General features: G+C 37.2%; 1 protein-coding gene across 8 annotated transcripts in view; it reads right to left on the bottom strand.

Annotated features, from left to right (window-relative positions):
• The window catches only part of VPS13B (vacuolar protein sorting 13 homolog B), a 449,295-nt gene that overhangs the window by 82,516 nt on the left and 345,942 nt on the right, over positions 1 to 20,837 (bottom strand). For all 8 annotated transcript variants that reach the window (XM_065054087.1, XM_065054081.1, XM_065054083.1 and 5 more), the window contains 2 exons: positions 14,050 to 14,457; positions 1,831 to 2,030 (listed from right to left, as the gene is read on the bottom strand). In XM_065054087.1, coding sequence (XP_064910159.1) covers positions 1,831 to 2,030; positions 14,050 to 14,457 — 608 coding nt within the window. The remainder of the gene's footprint in view (positions 1 to 1,830; positions 2,031 to 14,049; positions 14,458 to 20,837) is intronic.

The following is a 20,837-nucleotide window of genomic DNA, read 5'->3' as shown; positions in this document are numbered from 1 at the left end:
CCAAGTAGGCATTCCTCTCCCCCAGCTATGACAAGCAGTGCAGTAGTCCTGTAGTCTTCATGTGCAGAAATGGACCCAGAAGCAACAGGGAAGACAAGGAACCAACTGGCAATTAATAAAATAAAGAAAAAAAAAGACTTAGAAACACTGTGGGATGAAATCAAAAGCACCAGACAGTAACTTAAAAGTCCACAGTACGGGTAGGAGTAAAGCAAATGAGTCAGGTGCGGATATACAGACTAGTGCAAATTTCTTCACTGGGCAATACCAATTTTCACATACAAAAAAACCCAGCCAGAAGATGCCTAAAGGGAGTGTAGTACAGCTGTAAAGAAGGAAGCTTTTCCTTTCCCTGCATCTACACATAAGCCCACAGAATAAACCAAGATCTGCTTGAAACACAGACAGAGCCATTCCTGAGCAAGTCCTGGGCCACCCTGGTCACCTCCCTAATTCAGTGTATCGCTCCTGCAGTTCCTAGACCAGCTCAAAGGAGCTCTGTGCCCTCTCAGCTGATTCCAGAGGCCTCAGCTCCCCATTGATGGAGAAGGGAGGAATGCCTTTCCTCCCTACTTATTCATTTTATTTTTAGGCATCTGCAACTCCAGAGCAGGGATCTCCTCCTACAATATTCACAAATGAAGCACCAATTTCACATAAACTCTCTAGGCTCTGCTGCAACACAAATTAATGGTGGTAGAAGACGAAATCATGTTTAAACCTGGTAAAATCATTAGCTGTAAATAAATTAATTTGAAACAGAATTTCTAATGCTTCTGTCAGCATTCTAAATCTATTCTCCCAGACCAAATACTTAATTTTCTTTGCAAAAGCTAATTATCCCAGTGTATATTCTATTAATACGCGGCTTTCTCAGATTTATAGATATTTTCCTGGTCCTTGTCAAAACCCTAAAATTTTGGAAAAAAACCCAGACTTTTTATTATCAACAACACATAGAGGTTGTCAGCCAAGTACCTGTGAATAACAAAAAAGAAGCAGAGAAACAAACTGGCTTTATTAAGAGATAAGTTTTTAGAATGCATTTTATTCAATGAGCCCTATTCCCAGCACTGTGGTTTTAAGAACTTCTAATGTCGATTCTGGGAAAAGACCTAATGACACAACTAAATGTCAAAATTTCATTTTTGTGTTTTATATGCTTGGTTTATATATTTATTTTAAAACATTTGGTGTGTATAGATACTACAATAAAAATAATTAAAACAAGACATATCTCAAAGCCCACTTGTTTAAGCCCCACAGAATCTATTTTTCATTTCAAGAACTCCCGTGCTTCTTGGACTGGTTTCAAGTTGTGGGCACTTCCAAAAAGCAGAGGATAGCACGGAAAGCCGAGTATTAATTGCTACAAACAACAGTTTATAATTACTCTCCTGAGAAACTGGTCCAAGTTTAAAAAGAAAGGATATGTATTTCTTACAGCTACCCCTAGGCACTACAGACACATAGCTCATGGACAGACAAACACATACATCAGAACAAGGTCCTAGATATTAAGTGTCAGTAATTTGATCCAGTAGTTTTAAAGGAACACACACATACAGCTACAATACATAGCGTAAGCAGCATTTAGAAAACACCTCAAAACACCGTACACAGTTTTTCAATCAACAGTTTTACATGAAAGAACTGGTACTTATTTTAAAAGGTAAAATAAAAACCACCCCAAAGAAGCAAAAAATGCTAACTCAATGAACTGTTGTAGGCTGCAAAGCTTTACAAGGTTTCATGTAATTTATTTATAAAATCTCAGTCATTCAAAGCCAATCCAGCTCAACAGCAGAGCCATAAGCATCTGATACAGACCTGCACCAGCCCTCCTCTCAAATCGATGTATAGTTTTGGAATAGATTGCTCTGGGCCAGGATCACCACTGTGCTTACACCACTTGGCTTCCACATTAACAGAGCAGCAAAAAGGGCCCAACAGACATCTGGCTCTTTCCTTGAGACTTGTCTTAAGTAGGAAATCTTTTATATCAAGGACCAAAGATGATCCATGGATTCCTAAAAAAAGAGAGAGAGACAATTAATCCCGCTGGCAGTTATTCTCCCAACATTTACATTCATATTTCCTGAATTCACTTTACCATGAACCCGGCAATCTGTGCCCCTGAGTGGTCGCTCACACAAGGAGTCTCTCTGGCTCCCACGGAAACACTCACGTGGACAGTCACTCAGTCACTCCCCTCTCCAAGCAAGAGCATCATTGCTGAGACACAAGACTTGGGATTTTTTTTTTTCTCAACTTGCTCTTCCAACACTATTAAGCAGCTTTATACGGTGTGGCAGTTACGGAGCAGGTATGTCTCACACACATTCCTTACAAGGAACTATTTGCCAAAACATTATGACTTTTTACATGTGTGAGTATTTTAAGGTTTATGAGAAGAGGCATTTTTCTTTAACCTATGATTTTTATTTATTTATTTATTTATTTTTAAATATTAAGAACAAGAACAGCTGCTTCACTTGGTCATATTTTAAACTGACAGGAAATTTTTCAAAATAGCTATTATCTCTGCTTTTTTTCAAGTTTGTTATCATAAAATATTGTCTCACTAGACTTTGGAGTGCTTAGCAGGAAAATAAGGGTAATGTTTGAATTCAAATAATTTGAAACAATTACTGTAACTCAAAATAATATCATGTGTTTACCTAAAAATCAGGTTAATTTAAACTTTATACATCATAACCATTTGCACTTTACATAGCTTTATAAAACACAGAAATGATAATGTTAAGTTAGATCTATGACAGAACTTATGTACCTCATTAAAGTCACAAACATTTCTAGCAAAGAAATACCATCTAGAAATGTCACATCTCTTGTGAATTTAACTTACTGCAAGTCCCTGTTTAATAAAATAAACTGTACCTAATATCTATGCATTTCTATTGTATATTTACATGAAAAGTACTACATCTGAGGTTGGGTTAACTTTTTTTTTCCTCTTCTGGCGCTTGTACTTGAACTCAACACTGAATATTGAATGTCATCATAATTTATTATGCCCACAGCTTATTTTTCTAACGAAACTGGATATTTACAAAAGGCTAAAGATTAAAAAACACCTAAGGCTTACATACACATGTTTCAAGCTACAGTTCCATGCTATATTTTCATACCTTTGCTAGTAGAAAAATGCCACAAAAATACAACTCACTGTTTCGAATACATGCAGTAAAACTTCTATTAATCTCTTTAAGAATCCAGAAAGAAGTCTGTCTGCATCCTGGGAGTTATGATTACATAATACCAACAAATATTTTATACAATGGAAGGAAGTATATTGGATTTTCTTTTTTTTTACTCCAGCCTCCTCTAGGAACGTGGTCCAACAGTCCCTACAGCAATGATGGCATTGAATTGTGTTCAACATGAGTAGGAACGAGAAGAATCTCTGCCTTGAGCAGTTTGGAGTTTAGTAGGAAAGCTGGAGGGCTCAAGTGAACCTTTGTCCCGTGCCAATCAGCAGGACTGTTGTCACCAGCTGGGCAAAGGGGTTTTAGCTCTGGGTTATTTATGCTGGCTTTTGAGCCCCTGCGGCTGGTCTCATGTAATAGGTTTATACGCCAGAAATTGTTCAGTGTTTTTTCGAGACTGAACTTCAGTGATAATCAAGAAAACTAACATCAGCACACCCTGATGCCTCTCCTTTTGGTACTGGCTCAGACTTGAGCTGGTGAACTGTGGACTGAAGCAGCTTCACATACAGCCTTAAACCAAGAAAAAGAGGTATTTTTATGGAAAGAGCTCACCCACCCTGCTATACTCAGCCTAGTTATTTTAAGAGGAACCACAATATTTGGAAAATCAATTTTTTTATACTCTACATGGAACTTGATTTTAAAGAGAAGAAATTCTCAGTAACTATTGCACAATTCCGCAACATACAGAAATGTTCTATAGTTTTATTGGAATACGCGCCAAGTTGCAGAAATAACAAAAGGGAAAAAGGAATGCCAGAATACAAGTGGTTTTATTTATGCTTTCTTTCACTGGGATTACACTTGGAAGGATTATGCTTTGCAGTCTTTTTCTGTTGTCATCTCAGCTCCACAAAGTACAAAGAAAACTCAATATCCAACAGCTTAGAAACAGAACTGAGCATTCAGCACATAATACTGCTGGTTCAAAATCAGCAGTGCCTTTCTCAAATGCTATGTAAACAATGAGAAATGAAGACACAATTAAGAACAAGGAAGTATCGGTAAACTTTAAATAAATGAAATATTATTAATACAAGACACATCCACAGATCGTGTCCTACAAATACCAGGAAAAGTTCAGAGACACAATGAGAGATTTTTCTTTTTCTTGCTGTGACCCAGATTGCTCTTGTATAGGCAAGAATCACACCCTTGTCTTTCGTAGCAGTTGTATCTACATACCCTTTTAGAGATGAAGTGACTCTTAGTATAAAAACCACTGTGGTCTTAATAAAAAAAGAATGCAGAGAGCATTCAAACTTGCACAAATCGATGCCTTAAGGAAACTTAAAGAAAACAAATTAAGATCAACAAGTTTGAGCAAACTCTCAAATGCAATAGTAAATATAGAGATCCCTGGGCCTGAGCGAAGCTTCAATGGGGTACCATTGCTATGTATATCCTAAAAGGATGACATTAGAAAAGAAATAATCTCGCATTCTAAGGGAGAGGAGTGAAGAAATACCAGTATGCACTAGAAGGGACCTTACTTTAAGATTGCCAAATGCCAAACTAACATTCAAAGGATATGCTCAGTCAGTGAAGTTGCTTTCCTATCACTAAAACAACAATCTCAGAACACGTAAAGACACAAAATAATTCTCCTGCTTTTCTTTCCCTTATTTTCAGTCAGTCCTTGCACACATCTCTCACACAAACTTCTACTGTAGAATTCTAACTTCACTTTAAACAGATTAAATCAAAGTCTCCATTTGAAGTGAACTTGAGATGGCACCACACAGAAGTAATATATCTTCATAAACGATTGTTGTGATATGTAGAAGTTAACTTGTTCTGTTTGGATTATTGCTCATGAACACCAACACACTTTTCAGTACGTGCAATAATTTACTTCTAGGAACAAATAGTTTCATGACTTTTAAAATACTCCTCCGAGAGACTAATAAATATGAAGTACTTGCTTTGGACAGTGTTTAAAAAATGCTGCCAGCCCTTTGCTCTCAGACTCCACCCAGAGTCACAATAGCACCGCAATCCGCTGCTGCGCTCCCTGAGCGAAACACAGCTCCCACCAGGCTTCTGTGTGCCAGCGGAAGGGTCGCCTTTGTGACGACATAAGCTCAAAAGGAATATCCAGGTATTTTCATACTGTTGGAAACAACATAGGAGGGTTTGAAAAAAAGCTAGCACTTGGTAATGTCGAGAAATTAGCTTGCTTGCAAATTAAAGATGGAGATATTACAAAAGAACAGTGAAGAAAATTTACTAAAAGACAACATTTGCTTTGATATTCTAGCATCTTTTTTAGTAGTAGAGACTTGATTTGCGCTAACATTTACGACGACATATCATAGAATCTGAGTACCCTAGTATAGTTATAAATATAGTTATATTAGGGTTTATCTGTAACTATGATAGGGTTCTATCAGCATTTACCAATAATAGGAGAATTCATTTTTCATTAACTGCCTTGTGTGCACAAAGCTATTTCTGTGTATAAAAAGAGTTGGCCCATTTTAATAGATGCAGCAAATACGTTAAAACAACCCTTGCCTCATAGTAACAATCACTTAGTGTTTAGACAAAACAGGTGTTGAGAAAGAGTTATGTTATTTTTCCTGGTTTGCAGACAAAGAAAAAGACAATGTTTTGTCATTAACTATAGACTTTCTGTTTTCGAAAACATTTTAAAATACTGATATTTGAATAAACTCCAAAGGAAACAAGCAGGAGGTTTTTTTCCTTCTATCATGTTCTGTGCATTTGCTCTTCCTGAGATAGCTGCAAATCCTGCTTGGTTTGTTGCACTGTCACCTAATACAAGACAGAACATTATTTCAATTGGTAAAATTCTACATGGGAACAGAGTTTTAAGAAAATGGGAACACGTATTATAATAAATATAGCAATGGCACTGGCCTATAGTCAAGTTATTTTTTGAAAAGCCTCTTGGAAGCCAGTAGCTTTGCTATGGACCATAGCACTAAGAAGAAGATGGCTCTTCTGAGTTTGGGGTGGCTCAGAAGCAAGACTGTGTCCCAGAGCACAGAGTCTGTTGTGCTGGTTTGAACTGGGCAAAATGCCCGTGAGTGCTGGGGGCTGCACCGACCGCGGGGGCTGCAGGCTGCACTCCCACCCCGACACCGCCATGCGCTCCGAGAGACCCTGTCCGGGCTCCCCAACGGGTCCTCCAGGGCTGGGTGGCAGAGAGACAACCCGTCTCCTGAAGGTTAATTAGCAAGCGGTTCTCCTTCCTACCTTCTGCTTTAATGCCACATATTACTGATGTAACAATCTGTGAAATTTGTTCCTGAACATCTTAATTTTTGCACCTTTAGTAGCTAGTTTAACATTGTGAAAGATACTAAGAGAGCTCTGAACACATAAATATGTTATTATATCTGGTATATTGATACAATTATCTATATGATTTGTTTCTTAAGAAAACTTCGGATGAATCATGTAATGAGTTGTTATACTACAGTTACAGTGCTCTGTTGACAGGTATTCTCTACAAAACAGCTTCTGAGAAGAAAGGATGACAAAGCTATGAAAATAATTACAGGGGAAACAGTGCATTTAATTTAAGAGTCAGCCAAAGTACTCAAGTTTGGAAACAGTAGTAGCAAACAAATGGTAAGACCAAGTAAAGGACAATATTCCAGGAGAGATTTACTTAGCAATCCACGGACCGCACTGGATTTCTCATTAGTCTCTAGCTGAATCTTATGATAATTCATTCTCCCCATGAGAACTGTATTTACACATTACTAATTAACTATTCTTTAGTGAAAGAATTTTCCAGCATTACATGGGGACACATGTGGGCTCTGTAAAAAAATGAGATGTGTAACACACGGTAAACAGAAAGTAATGATCTTGAACAGGCCAAACCCTTGAATTCGTCACTAATAAATGTCCCCGTGCATTCAGCAGTCCTGGCTGCTGGGAGCCTGTTTTCTTCAAGTACTTCAAACACTAAAATCCAGGAACATTTATTATTTTAATCCATTACAGGCAGTGCTTGATTTAACTTTATTGGTTGTGGTGGTGGTAGTGGTTATAGTGGGGGTAAAGCTATGTTCTTTTACACATCATTTCAAAAGGGCTTAATTATATTTTATAGCTCAGGCCAGGAATCCTGCTTGTTTTGTGTCTAACAAGGTTCAAATGGAGTTCAGGTCAGTGATGAATCAGAAGAGACGTCAAAGATGGTTATCTGTTTGAAGTGAGCTCCTCTCCCTTAAAGAATAACTGGGCAGGTACATCATGTTCATTACGCTATTGCATACTAAATAGCTCAAAAGTCTCAATTCACTTGTTGATTTGGCAATTTTTGGTTTTGTGATGCCTGATCAGAGAGGGCATACTAAGGTTAAGATCTAAAGGGCTTTTAACTTTGGGTCAAGACTATCTTTGGTAAACAATAATGTAGAATATATTTGTAAAGCTCTGTATTGCCCTATATCTTTTCTAATTAAGTGGAGAGAAATACATCATGGAAAACAACAAAAATAGTGTTCATTTTGCAATTTTGAGTTCAGCTTTCAAAACTGAGAGCTATACTGACATCAGTAATACTTTGTTCTTCTATCACAAACATTTTATTTTTAGATATCAGCAGTTTCAGAAAAGTGACTAAATATTCTTACTCCAGCTTTACAGATGGGCATGGAGAGGATCTTCAATTAAAAAAAAAAAAAGTATTCTCACATCTTAATTTTAGGTGGTTGAAAACTTTGGTTTATTTTCAGGATATAGCTGGTACCTACAAGCGTCACTGATTTATAAAGTTGTAGATACTTAGCACTACTAAAAAAATCAGTCACTGAATGATTGCACATTAAATGAAGCATTACAAAACAGTGGATGCCACTCAAAATGTAGCCCTAGTTGCCACAAGGCTGAATTAAAATTACAGCTTTGGTGTCTTGTTCCACTGTTCTGTGCTTGATCCACTGTATTTCCACTGTTTTAATACACTAAATAGTCCATAAACTAGAGGGTAACTTTTCTTTATAACTAAGCCATCCTGAAGAAAGTGTCTGGCAGCACCTGAGCTTTTTGAGCCTCTATAACCAGGTGAATTACGCCCGTGGAAGTTCAAGGCTTCATAGATACACCCAGGCCATACAATTTGAACAGGTTTATCCACGTTCTTAGGATGTAGTTCCCCAGGATAAAGGCCCATTCAGGTCCAGGCTTCTACGTTCAATTTTTCTCCTCCCTTTGACACATTCTCTCTCTCCCTTCCTTATACAGTTTTCTGAATTCTCTTTTGTGCTAGCACGATCATCAACATGTACCTGTCCAGTGAGCCAGCTGTAGGAGATGATCCTGCTGGAACCTTTTCTCTCCTGCTGGATGAGTTTTTGGACAGTTCGGTGCCCTGACTCAACTCACAGAACAGCTGCCCAAGTACCAGAGCCGCACAAAGCAGAGTGTGGAAATGCGTAGACACAGCAACCACAACTTCCTATAGAATTGCACCTTTTGTTTGGGCAGAAAGCTGGTGAACTCATCCCATGAAATCATTCTTGTCACAGAAAAAGAAGAAACGCGTTGCCAGTACATCAACAATTCAAACAACTTAATGAACCGGTCCTTAAGACTGGGCAATAATTCCTAATCTCTGTGTTCTCCATGAAAATGCTGTATCACCCACTACTGCCACATGTATCCCTGAATACACAGAACAAAAGAAATTCCAGTCTTAAAAAATACGCAATTACTTTCACAATAAAAGTTGTAGAGTTTACAATAAAAACTGAAGAGATTACAAAAACAACCATATTTGTTCTGAATCGAATTTCACTTGGAGTCTACTTTTTAAAGTCATTTCAGCTGCAGATGCAGTTCTACTAAATTAGTGCACAATGTCCTGAATCAACAAGCTACATTTTTTTTTCTTCCCCTCCTTCCGCAGTCCAAGTTTAAGTGCTAGTTCATCAGTAGCAATTCTGAACCCTGTACAAAGTACCGCTAGGGAATCTGACCAGGATTAATAGTGGTACTCGGCCCTGGGATTACGTGGTGTCTTGTTTCATGGATTTTGGGCCATCTGTTCTTCCCTCCTACATTATACTCCTGCAGAACCATAAACGCACCTCCACCTCAGGGACTATAGAAAGGAATTAGAATTCTTCTGCTTTTCATTATCACAAGATTCAGTAACTCATTTCATTGTCAGGATAATCCCCTTTTACTCTTTCTTTTGCGCTTGCAGGGTATGCCTAAATGACAAATAAAATCCCAGATGTTAGAGACCTGATGAGGTCTCCACCTTTTCTTGAGTGTTGGGTTTAAGCTACTTGGGACACGGTGTCAAATCTGACAGGACCTTGATGCCCACACCCAATATTCATTAAGGTTTGTTAGTGATTTGTATAGCTGTCTACAGGCTGCAGTTCCACCTCAGTCCTCAGTGGCCATTTAAATATTTAGTTTGTCCTCTGGCTTTTACTGACAAAGAACTAATTTCCTATTGTTCAAGTGTTGGAAAGAGTTTATATTTCTTTCTAAAAGTAACAATGGTCTTCTGGGTGTTGTAAATGGCTTGTTACTCCTGCATATTATTTTAGGTAGTCATATCTAATTTAATGTTTTATTTCCCCATGGGCTAACTTGCATATCTGCAGCATCCAAAGGCTATGACAACGCCTTAGCAGAGTTTTCTCGAGGGAGTCAGTTAACTCCAAAACAAAGTTTGGTCTCTGCTCCACCAATTAATAGCTGCATTTAATTTTTAATATTTCAGTAAAGTATCTTAAGTCTGCAATTTCTTTCAGGTTTAGTAAAAAAAATACTTGTGATTATCACATGTTCAACTAGTGTTTATTTTTTTCCTTATTTATATGCTAAAGTAATCAACTCTGCATACGGGAGGAAGGGCTGGGGAACTCTGTCTATGATATTCGGAGTATTTTATGTCTGTAATTCTCTAAGTTCAGACACTGAACTGCAAGACTCCCCTCCTGTGTCCAGCCAGGGCAAAGTAAAGCTCCACTGAGAAGCTGTAGGCTTCTTGCCGTCTTTCACTCTGGAGAGAGTATAGTCCTTAACTTCTCTCATTTATCTGCTCTTCGGGCAGGTAGGTAGTGTTAGTTTCAACACCAAACCTGAATTAACTGAAAGCCATCAGTTCAGAATTGCGTTCTGTTTCCTAGTATTTATTGCTAAAAATTATTTCAACTTTAACAGCACACAACTGTTCTGGAGTGAGCTACATACCTGAAGTGTGATACCAACCCACCTCCATTCTGACAGGGCACATGGCACTCGAGAGCTCTAGTTGCTTTGTAGAACATGCCACGTACTTCAGAGGACAAAAATCACTGAACCAGCTCTAATGATAGTTCTTGAACTTGAGGTTTTCATCAACAATACAAATAAGCTGCCAAAATTAGCTAAATGCTTGCCATTTGCTTGTATGAAATGGGTATGAGTTTTAACTTCTAACTCTAAGCCACAAAATATTATATGACAACAGATAATTATTTTATTTAGCATCATTCTAACTTAAACTCCTACTCAGAAAAACTATACTGGTAGCCTCTTCTAAAGTAAAATTAATGATATCTTTTTCTTTGTTTAAAAGGGATTTTTTTTTTCCAGTAAACTATGTCACATTCTACAATAGCATTACTTCACTAAAAGCAAAATACTCGGGATTTCAGCATAAGTACAGAGAACATGAGTATTCTAGCAGTAATAGTAACCACGTTGTTTTAAGTAACTGGTGTATTAAAACCCAAAAAATGTCCAAAAAATGAAGTCCCTTGATACACAAAAGGTCTGAGGTAGTGTAACAGTGCAGCAGGATATGCAGAAATGGCTATGTTCTAATTTGATCCAACTGCAACGTTCAACACTTACAATCTATTTTTTTATAAGTGAAATAATTCAACTAATTGGCCCCTCTGTTTTTCAGAAGCTGTAACTTTTTACTTTCATAAGAAACTAAGAAGAAAAATTCAAACAGAAGGCCATTAGCTTCTATGATTAAACAAGGCAATTCTAGAGGGAAAATGGATAATTAAAAAAAAAAGTTTTATGGCAAGCTTCTTTCTCAATTTCAGCTACAAAAAAAAAATAAATCAAAGCATTACACAAGGTCACGCACTTTTGTTTCTCCCCCTAACATGGAGGAAAAATGCCGACAATATATTCTTGCAAGGTTTTTTTGCTAAATAATTCCTAGCAAATAGGATTCTTTACAAACCAGCTTCACCTCCTACATTAAAACTCATCTGGAAAAGGGATTGTTTACACCGTTTATAAAACACTGCCACATAAAATGTGTAAAAAACCATATTTCACTAAAAATAGCTTGCGTAAGTAAGAGATTAGAGTAGTTTCTACTGCTATAATTGTTCCTTTGTAGTTTTTTCCATGATGTTTTTGAACAGTGTTTTTAACTATGTTTATTAAAGTCCGCACATCAAAAAGCATCAAAGAGAAATCTAGTGAGAACCAAAGAAACCCCAAGCGTATTGTGTTGTCTCACTGGGGAGTTATGCAGATTCAAGTAAACAAGTGCAAATTGTTGAGGTTTTAATGAAAATTTTATACAATTATTGTATCTGAAGTCATTCTATATAATAACATCTGTACAGCAGATGGCCATACTGTACAAAAGGCAAGCAATGCTCCTTTTTCTTCCTCTGTTTTAACAGTACATCTGAGATGACTACTTTTGTCATTGTGCTTAGTTTGGTTCAGCAAATAATTCGTAAAATGCAGCTGCTGCAGATGGTCACGATAGTTATTTGACTGTAAAATCAAAGACATAGTGAAGTATTTGCGCATTAGTTTCATACTATTAAAAAAAGAAAATCCGACATTAACCCTCAGCTCAAAAGGTGTATCTATAAAAACTTTTGTAAAAAGAAAAGTAGTGAAAAACTGACCTATTTAAATACTCCTTGCTCCCAAGACACAGCTACTACCTTTTATTTTTTTGAGTTAGCTTGCATAATTTCTTTGCAATAATAAAACAAATCTAGTTAGTAACTGTGGTATTCTTCTAAAGTATTTTAAACACAAGATTATACTGTTTCCCACACACTGAGTAATTTATCTCCTTTCCTGAAGTTATAATTTCCACTTCGGTTTCTATCAGCACTTCAACTTCAAATTAATAATTTTAAATAAAAATCCAAACAATTTATGAAAAGCATTTTTGACAGTTTCAATTAGTTTTGTGGAAATGTGTCTTTCGCACTGCTTGAAACTTAAAACGTTTTATTGCACCATCACAATAGCATGCAAAACCTCACGCACATCTATTTTTCTTCTTAAAAAGCAAAGATAAAGCAACTTTAACTGGAAAAATGTGAGTCTGTTGATGTCTATTTATTGTCTGGTTATGAAAGATTTTCATTTAGAATATCTAATCTCCATTTTCCTTATATTCAGCATCAGTATTGCTTTGCTTAACAATGCTTGCCAGACTAAAAGCATACTGAAGGTTCACGTATAGCTCGTGACATAAAAAATAAAGATTGGATTCCTCAGACTGCCAGAAGAATTAAGAAACAGAACTTCATAGCAGAATGTTTCTGAGGCTTAATGTGCAAGGCAAGGTATGTCGTCTTTCTGAGAGGATGAAAAACTCCCGGGTAAGTGATATACGCTGCTGAGTTTGCCAAATTGCTTTGCAGCACAGTGACGGAACGGGCTCGGCTTTGATATATTGAAGCTTGCTGTGGATACCATAATGTACCATGGGACGGATAATGTATAAATGGTGGAGAGGAAGTGATGGAAGGAAAGAGGATTATTACACTGAAAGAAAACTAGAACTACTTAAGGGATATTAGAAAGGCTTTTTGCTCAGTTGCTGCACTTTCTGTGCTAGGGTTGCTATCCGATTGGAAAAGCGTGGGAACACAGGCACCGTTCCTGCCTGTACTGCTGTTTATTTATGGATAAATCAAGAGTTTCAGGCTCCAGGACTTTTACAGGCTTTCACATCCTGAAAACCTTACATTTTTCATTTTTAACTTTTAAAACAATAAAGAAGCACTAGAACTTGCTTGCATGAGGAGAAATATTTCTGATGCAAAAGAAATAAATCACCACCTCACTTGGCCTAGAACTTGTTCCTCTCAGCTACAGACCATTTTACCTCACAAACTACTCTGCCAACTACCTACATGTGGCTCACCTCCACATCACGTAAATGTACCTTCGTATTAATTTTATTAAAAGACTAATAAAACAATTTACAGAGATACTCAAAATGTCTTCATTTAAAATGAGTCTCTGGCACCCTGTTAATTGTGCCCAAGGTGTAAAGTTCCCTCTCAGCTCTGCAGTAATGAGGCCGGAGTGCCTGTTTTCCCTGGGCAACTCTCAGCTGTGCAGAGGAAGCATGTAAAAAGTTAAAACTTCATAAGCCTGGAGGAGAATAATGGTATGACCCAATATTTACACAGCAGCATATGTCAGGGCTCTGAACATTTTTTTAATTGTATTTTTTTTGAACATAAATATAGAGTCCTAACAAGAAAATGTAGTTACAGAGTGAAAACTGTCAAAATTTTGCCCTTTGAAGTATGTGCTGAATTATCAGAATACTAGTTCTTGTAGCCACTATTCCAGCCAGAAATCTGTCAATAAATTAGTAATTACAAGCTAGGGGATATTAACTACAAAACTAAGCACTCTTGGGTGCTGCCTGACTGAAAGGAAAAATCAGGTAATGGAGTCTATGAGGGACTTGCTATTTTCTGCTGTGGATGTATTATGTTAGCTAGAGGAGCTCCCCTCGATGCCCCACACTTTCAAATGGTAACTAGACCACCATGTGAACAAACTGGTAGCACCTGCAACTTTCAAAAACTCTTACCTGCAGTTTTATGTCCACTTCTAACATTCAGGCTCCCACTGAGGTTTGATAAAGAGACTAACAAACAAGGTTTACTGGGATGTGGGATGGTTTCCATTGAAACAACCATTTGAACAGTGTGAACGGAAATTTTCTGGAAGCAGGAAAGGGCTCGCCACAAGTTTTCTTGTACTGAAGCCTTCTGCGCAGCGGTGCTGTGTGCTGCAGGTAGCAAATCCCTTGTACAGGGGTGTTTGGTTATGGAAGTGACCTCCTCCTCTGGAATGACGCCAGCTGACGGAGCAGCCTCCTTCCTGGGCTCATCGTCTTTTGTGGTTACGATTTTCTTCAAAAACTGGTTTATTTGATCGAGTCTGACACAACTGAGATTTGTTTTCAAAGGTTTTGATATGTCCACATTTATGTCAGCTGTAGGAGAGAATTGGAGAAAGAAATAAGAGAAGCTGTAGTGCAATTATTCAAGCAACGAAAAAATATTAGGTATTTAATGAAGATAAGATTATTTGTACCATGTTTCATTAAAGTGACTGAATCGATGGTAAAATAGAATGAAACAATATTTTAAAGAATAACTCTGAATTAATACATAATGAAAAGTACGGTAAGCAATCTTCACTATATACAGCTTTAAAGTAAGAAACATGTCACAATATCGATCTTATTTCCTTGTTTCTTCCCCAGGATCACCACAGCTATCTGAAAGACGTGCACTTTATTCAAGTGTGTAGGAGGGTAAATACATTAGTCCTTTTGTGTCAGAATGAAAATATACTTCACACTCCCTTGAGTTTTACATCCAGTAGAACTATTTGACTAAACTCCAAAGCCAACAGCAAACATTTTCAACACATTTAAATGAGTGAATAAGTGTATATTCTGTTGTTTCCTACATGGCAAACACGCAATATTTTTCAATGCATTTTCTAGCTGAAAAGTGAAATAAAAAGCAAATATAAAATCTGAGGTATGGTAGATTTCTTTGTTTTCTAGGGAGACTGGAATAACGTAGTATTTTTAAAATGTTCTTTGTCATCTCCATAGTAAAGGATTTTTGTACTTCCTAGACTGCTAAAAGTCTCACAGAATTTTTAGAAATCACAGTTAATATGAACAACATCGATAATGATATTTCTAGTAGCTGAGCTGTTGCAATTACCAAGATTATTTCACAGATAGGAAGCAGGATTTTATGATGGTTGAAACTTATTTCTGTGCTGCTATCTGCCTTTTTATCAGTACATCACAGAAATCCAGCTTTAACTTAATTTTTAAAATTTTGCATTTCAAATGTAGCTTTCACCCAGTCATGAGACAGCAACCCTGAGCAGGGGAAAATCTGCGCTTCTCACTTGCCTATTTGATTCCTACCACCCCATCCCCAAGAACAAAAAATGATTAAAATCCTGCGCATATATCTTAGCTAGATTTAATGTTCAAGGAAAACATCACTACTTAGTTTCAAGTTTCACTATAAATATGTATTGGAAACACTGTTTGTTGAAAGTTTTACACAGATTAATGAATATTTCACCAAAATTAGGACCTAGTTTCAAGTTGGATCATGTTCTACTTTTAATGCTGATGCAAACTGATGAGCTCGATTCTCCAACTCTTCAGGTAAACAACAAGTATCTACCACAATGGTAAAGGGCTGCAGGGGCAGAGGTTCAGAGCTGCTCTTCAGCACAAGCTTATCCTGACTTCAGAGAGTCCCAAGCACATGGCAAAGCAATTTTCTGACTCCCCAAAATATCTGGGGGTCTAAATTGCAGTTAGATGCTTTGGTACCTGAACAGATCCATCTCTGAATTTTAAACTAGCACATTTTTCTACAAAGCGAAGAGCAACATAACAATGGCCATGTAAGATTTTTTTACAGCTGGATTAAAAAACCCATAACAATTTTAGAAAAAGTCTGTAGTACTCCACAAGCCACAGCTAACTGAAATTTAAGACTGAAAAACTATTTTAATTGTAACTTGCAATTTTAATTAATGGTTTTCTGAAAATGCCTTCTCTTGTGCTAAAGCCTTTCATGCTGAACTAGAAACTATGGCAAACACTTGCTAACATGTGGGCCTAGTAGAAACATAAGCATCAAAGCTAGGAAGCTGCACACTAGAAGAGAGCAAGATTTTTAGGCATCTAAAACCACACATGATCAACTTGGAAGATTTTTCGAAATACTTATGTACTGGTATTTTTAATTAAAACCAAGGGAAGAAAAATGTCATTATGCTTTTGAAAATCACTCCACCCTTCTTGGCACTAAAAAATACCTCAAGATTTGCCTATCTTTTTGCACACATCATCAGTCATCTCCTTCCTTTGAATGGAGAAAGAAGAGTCACAAAGAATATAGACATCCATGTGACATTATGATATTACTTTACTTATGATACTCAAACGGAAAGGAGTGTTATTCTAATGAAATGTTTTAACCCCTTCCTGCCCCCCAACCAACCAAATCAGCAGCATTTTTAAAATGACCCAAGTTTGAAATTCAACTCATAAGAGGATCTGGGTTTCTGAACCACCTAGGTACTTTCAATAAACGTCCCTTATTGACTTAATTTTCTCCATTAGTGATACAGTAATAAACGAGTAAAACAGAATAGAAGGTCTTGGCTTTGCTACATAAATAAATTCTTAAGTTAGTAAAAGAGGAAAGGACCCTTATTGCTTGGTGTTACAGCTTTCACATCTAACTTCTCTGTCAAAGACACATTTTATTGCCAGCCCTTTGCTATGGCAGTATAGCCCAGAAGAGGATAAAAGAACAAAAAAGCCCTGCAACCCCAAAACTGCTTAGACATAAGTTGATAGAACAGGGGTCAAGCTAATACAAGAGAGTAAACCGATTGAGAAAGAGTTTAAAAGAGATGAATACTAGAGCAGCAGTTCTCTCTTGGGCTTCCTCAGGCCAGGGCAGAGAGGACACAGGGTGCTGGTGAAGCTCGGTGGTGGAACACGCATGGGCACCTGCTGCATCACTGCTGTCCATCGCTTGTGTTCACAAACACCACGCGCGTCCAAGAGAGCAATAAAAACATGGGCACTAGGACACCAGAGAAATGCAAATGATTTCCCTGTTCTCTGCTCGGAAACTGCACATGTCACACAGAAAAATGTTGTCATGACTGATAATTTTGACAAAGGTTTGTATTAAGCTATTATTATCCAGTGAATCAGCCAAGACAGAGGGTGGTGGCAGCCAGAAGTATAATTGCAGAAAATCTAACTCTGGAACCTTCACTGCAAATATTTTAACTATCTCATAATGACATATGTTATTTTTACAACTGGGGAAAGATTATGTAAAGAGATTCTTTGGCATTTTAAGTAAAACGTTCAAAAAATAAAAATCCAGTTGAGCAATCAACATATTTTTAGTCTTTGTCCTGTTTCACACTTTATACTTAGCACTGTAAAAGAAATTTTAATATTCCTTCTAAGAAAAACATATTTAAGTGATGGACAGAAACAGTGAAAACCAATGAAATACAAAGAGTTATTCACAGCAATTGACGACAATAGATGTTCAACAGCTTCTTCAGTCACTCAGAATGTGCTAAAAAGAGATGTTACAACATAAAGTGTCACCTAAATGCAGCTGGAATAAAATTTCTGAGGTGCAAAATCCAAGGGTAACAGTCTTTTTAGATTACTTTAAACACCTTTGGAAGCACACCACACAACACTGTGCCCATTCTGTACCAGTTGGAAAACAGAGGTTCCTACAACTCAAAAAACTGATTGAGTTATCCAAAATTACATCACAATCAGGACAGGGCAAAAAGTAGCTCAAAGTAACCTTTAAATCCTGATTGACATCTCTTTCTCCTTTGCCTACTAGTGACTGGCTATCACAATTATACGCCAATGCTTTCTTTAGATTTAAGACATAACAGCAATAACTTATTTAGCCAGGTGTTATCTATTTCCAGCAAATAAAGAGTAAAAAAATCACTTCTTGTAAACAGGTTGCATTCAAGTGAGTTATTTCTGGTTGTGTTTAAATCAGACAGAACTATCACAGAAACACTATTCAAGTGTAGCATTTGAGTGTAAAATTTGAATTGTCCCTTTCTCTCACTTGAATTCTTCACTCTGTTGCTTTAGATCCCCCTGTAAATCCATGTCTGTCAATTATTAGTTTCTAATTACCCCTTCACAACTTTCTGAACAGCTACTAGGAAACAGGATGATGAAATAACTATTGAGTTGAAAGGAGATTAGATAAATATAAATAAATTACACTTCTTATATGCTCCCACCACACCAGGAGATGACTTAACAGTGAAAGGAAAGGAATCACATTGCAATAATGAAATCAGAGAGGGAATTTAGGTCCCAGAGGCGATTCTATGGCGTTTATGTTAATGTACACCTTTTGGGGGACCAAAAATCAACTGGAATAGTTTCCTGAAAACTGTTTCCAGCTATTTTCTCATTTAAAAAGTTCCAACTTCACTTGACCCATTAGTCATCATATTACTTACATTTATTATGTATTTTGAAATCTATTACAAAAAACCCAATGGATTCAATATGGTCTGTTTGAACTAAATCATAACATCTATAAAAGAAAACCTATAAGCAGCACTCCGAATTTTCTGTCTGAAACAATTTCTTTCTTTGTCATCTTATTACTTAGAACTTCAGATAAAAAATTTCAAGGTTATGAGTATTTTACCCTTGTTCCCCATAACATTCAGATTTGTACTGGAAAGATACCATTTTATTGTGTGAACCTGGGATAATACTACTACTCAAAAGGACTTTTTATTTGGTGGGCTAAAGATGAATAAGCAACACTAAAATAACAGATCTCCTAGCAAGTTGCTTTAGGTTAATCCCAGCTCTTACTGAAATCAGTGGGCTTACTCTAATATATGCCACAATTTAATGCACACCAGGTTACTATTTCTATGACTAATAAACTACCATAGTATACTCTTAATCTGAAAAACCAGAGAGTAAACTCCATGAGAATTATTTATAAGCGATATTTATAAGACTGGGATCTTTTCACACACTATGAGAAACCTTGAACTGCGAAAGAGAAGAATACAGCATTTTCCAAGAATTTGTTCACTTCTCATACCTCTCATTCTGCAGTGGATCTTTTATTTCTATAGCTAACATATAAAAGCTCAGGTCTTTCTTCCTTAGGCTGGACATGGGGCTTGCTCTCCCCTGTCCCAAGAAGGCTGTAAAATATTAAACTTCTTAATAAATAGTACTGCTATAGAATAAACTACTATTTGCCCTAAACTCTTAGGAGGATTGAGTTTCCTACTCCTAAACAGGAGAGGAGCAGATAACAGCCACCAAACATTTTACCACCAGTAATATTCTTTCTCTGGGAGCCACCCATCCTGATGTGAGGGGTCTAAGAGAGGAAATCTGAGGAAGCTAAAGGTAATCTTGAGCCCTGATTCTGATTTGGAGTCAGGGTGGCCCTGCAGTAACAGGGAAAAGGCTGAATTGCAAAAATTAAATTTATAAAAATAGGAAAGAGAAAGACACGTAAAGAGAAGACTAGCTGTACTGTTCTCAATTGTCCCCAGTTAGGCATCAAAAGAGAGACAAATTAAAAGAAATTGGAAAGCAAGAAGAATACAAACGAATTGTTTTTATCCTCTAATTCATCATTCCCAATTTGGATCAAGGGAAAAGGAGGAAGAAACTTGAGACAAGGCTTCAGAGGCCATCTGCAGTCCCTCTTGTATTCTGCTTCTGTGAGGCAGATGCCAATTAGTCTGGAAAAGGCTGGTAGTCACTGCTCAGTGTTTTTACCCACCGCTGTCTGCAGCCCCACAGAAGGAGCTCTCTAAGGCCAATATGGTAAACTGCAGCCTTCAGGGAACCCCACGGAGTGTTCCCCAGCGGTAACAACTCTTACAGCCATGACCTGCCATGTCATGGACATTATGCAAAGGTGACCCAAAGACATCAGCAGCTCTAGCCAGCCAGTGCTGGGGTTTGAGATCTCAGACAAAGCTCAGTGATGTAATTCTATTATTTTTCCTAAACTGTCACAATTGAACCAAAATACATTGTTGTAGGTCCAGAAGACCAAAGATGCTATTAAAACGGATGGAGGATTACTGCTATTCATAGGACGTTGACTGAAGGGCAGCAACTGTGCAACTACCAGATATACTACAGAAGTGTGTCAAAAACAATAGCGTGTGCATTGGGAGGCACTTCCACAAAAGGAAAGCCCTAGCTAAGGGATACAGTAACTCTCTCAAAAGAGAGTCAGGGAAGTTGAAGCACAACACAGGGAGATGAAATGAATTGTTCCAGATCATGGAGCAGGTCTGTGGAAAAGAAAAGAACCCAGAAATACTTTCCCACTATTATCTGCTTTAGCTGCTGAATAATACATTCTGAATACATGCTGAATAAGACATTCATGAGGAACAAAAGAAAAAGGGGATTTCAGAAAATTGAGCAAATGTTTGAATGAAGTTTTAAAAAGAATGCCAGTATATTGAAAAAGATACTGAGAACATATTTTCAAACTTATCCATGTGGCTTCCGTGTACAATCTTAATTTTCACTACCTAGGCATTTAAGGAACTAAATTTCATTTAACCTAAGTGTTGCAGACATCGCTTTTAGAAAGGCACTCTGATAATTTTACACATTATTACACTGATACTACAGACAAAAGATGTGTCAAAAGGAAAGCAATACCTACAGGCTGGTACACCTGTTTGGAATATTTCTCTTTGCCCTCTTAATCAAATAAATATAATTTCATGGCTACAGTGTCA

The sequence above is a fragment of the Columba livia genome, chromosome 2, assembly GCF_036013475.1.
Source record: "Columba livia isolate bColLiv1 breed racing homer chromosome 2, bColLiv1.pat.W.v2, whole genome shotgun sequence".
In the NCBI taxonomy this organism is placed as follows: Eukaryota; Metazoa; Chordata; class Aves; order Columbiformes; family Columbidae; genus Columba; species Columba livia.
Note: the sequence above shows the minus strand (reverse complement) of the source record. Positions and strands in the feature narration are given on the sequence as shown.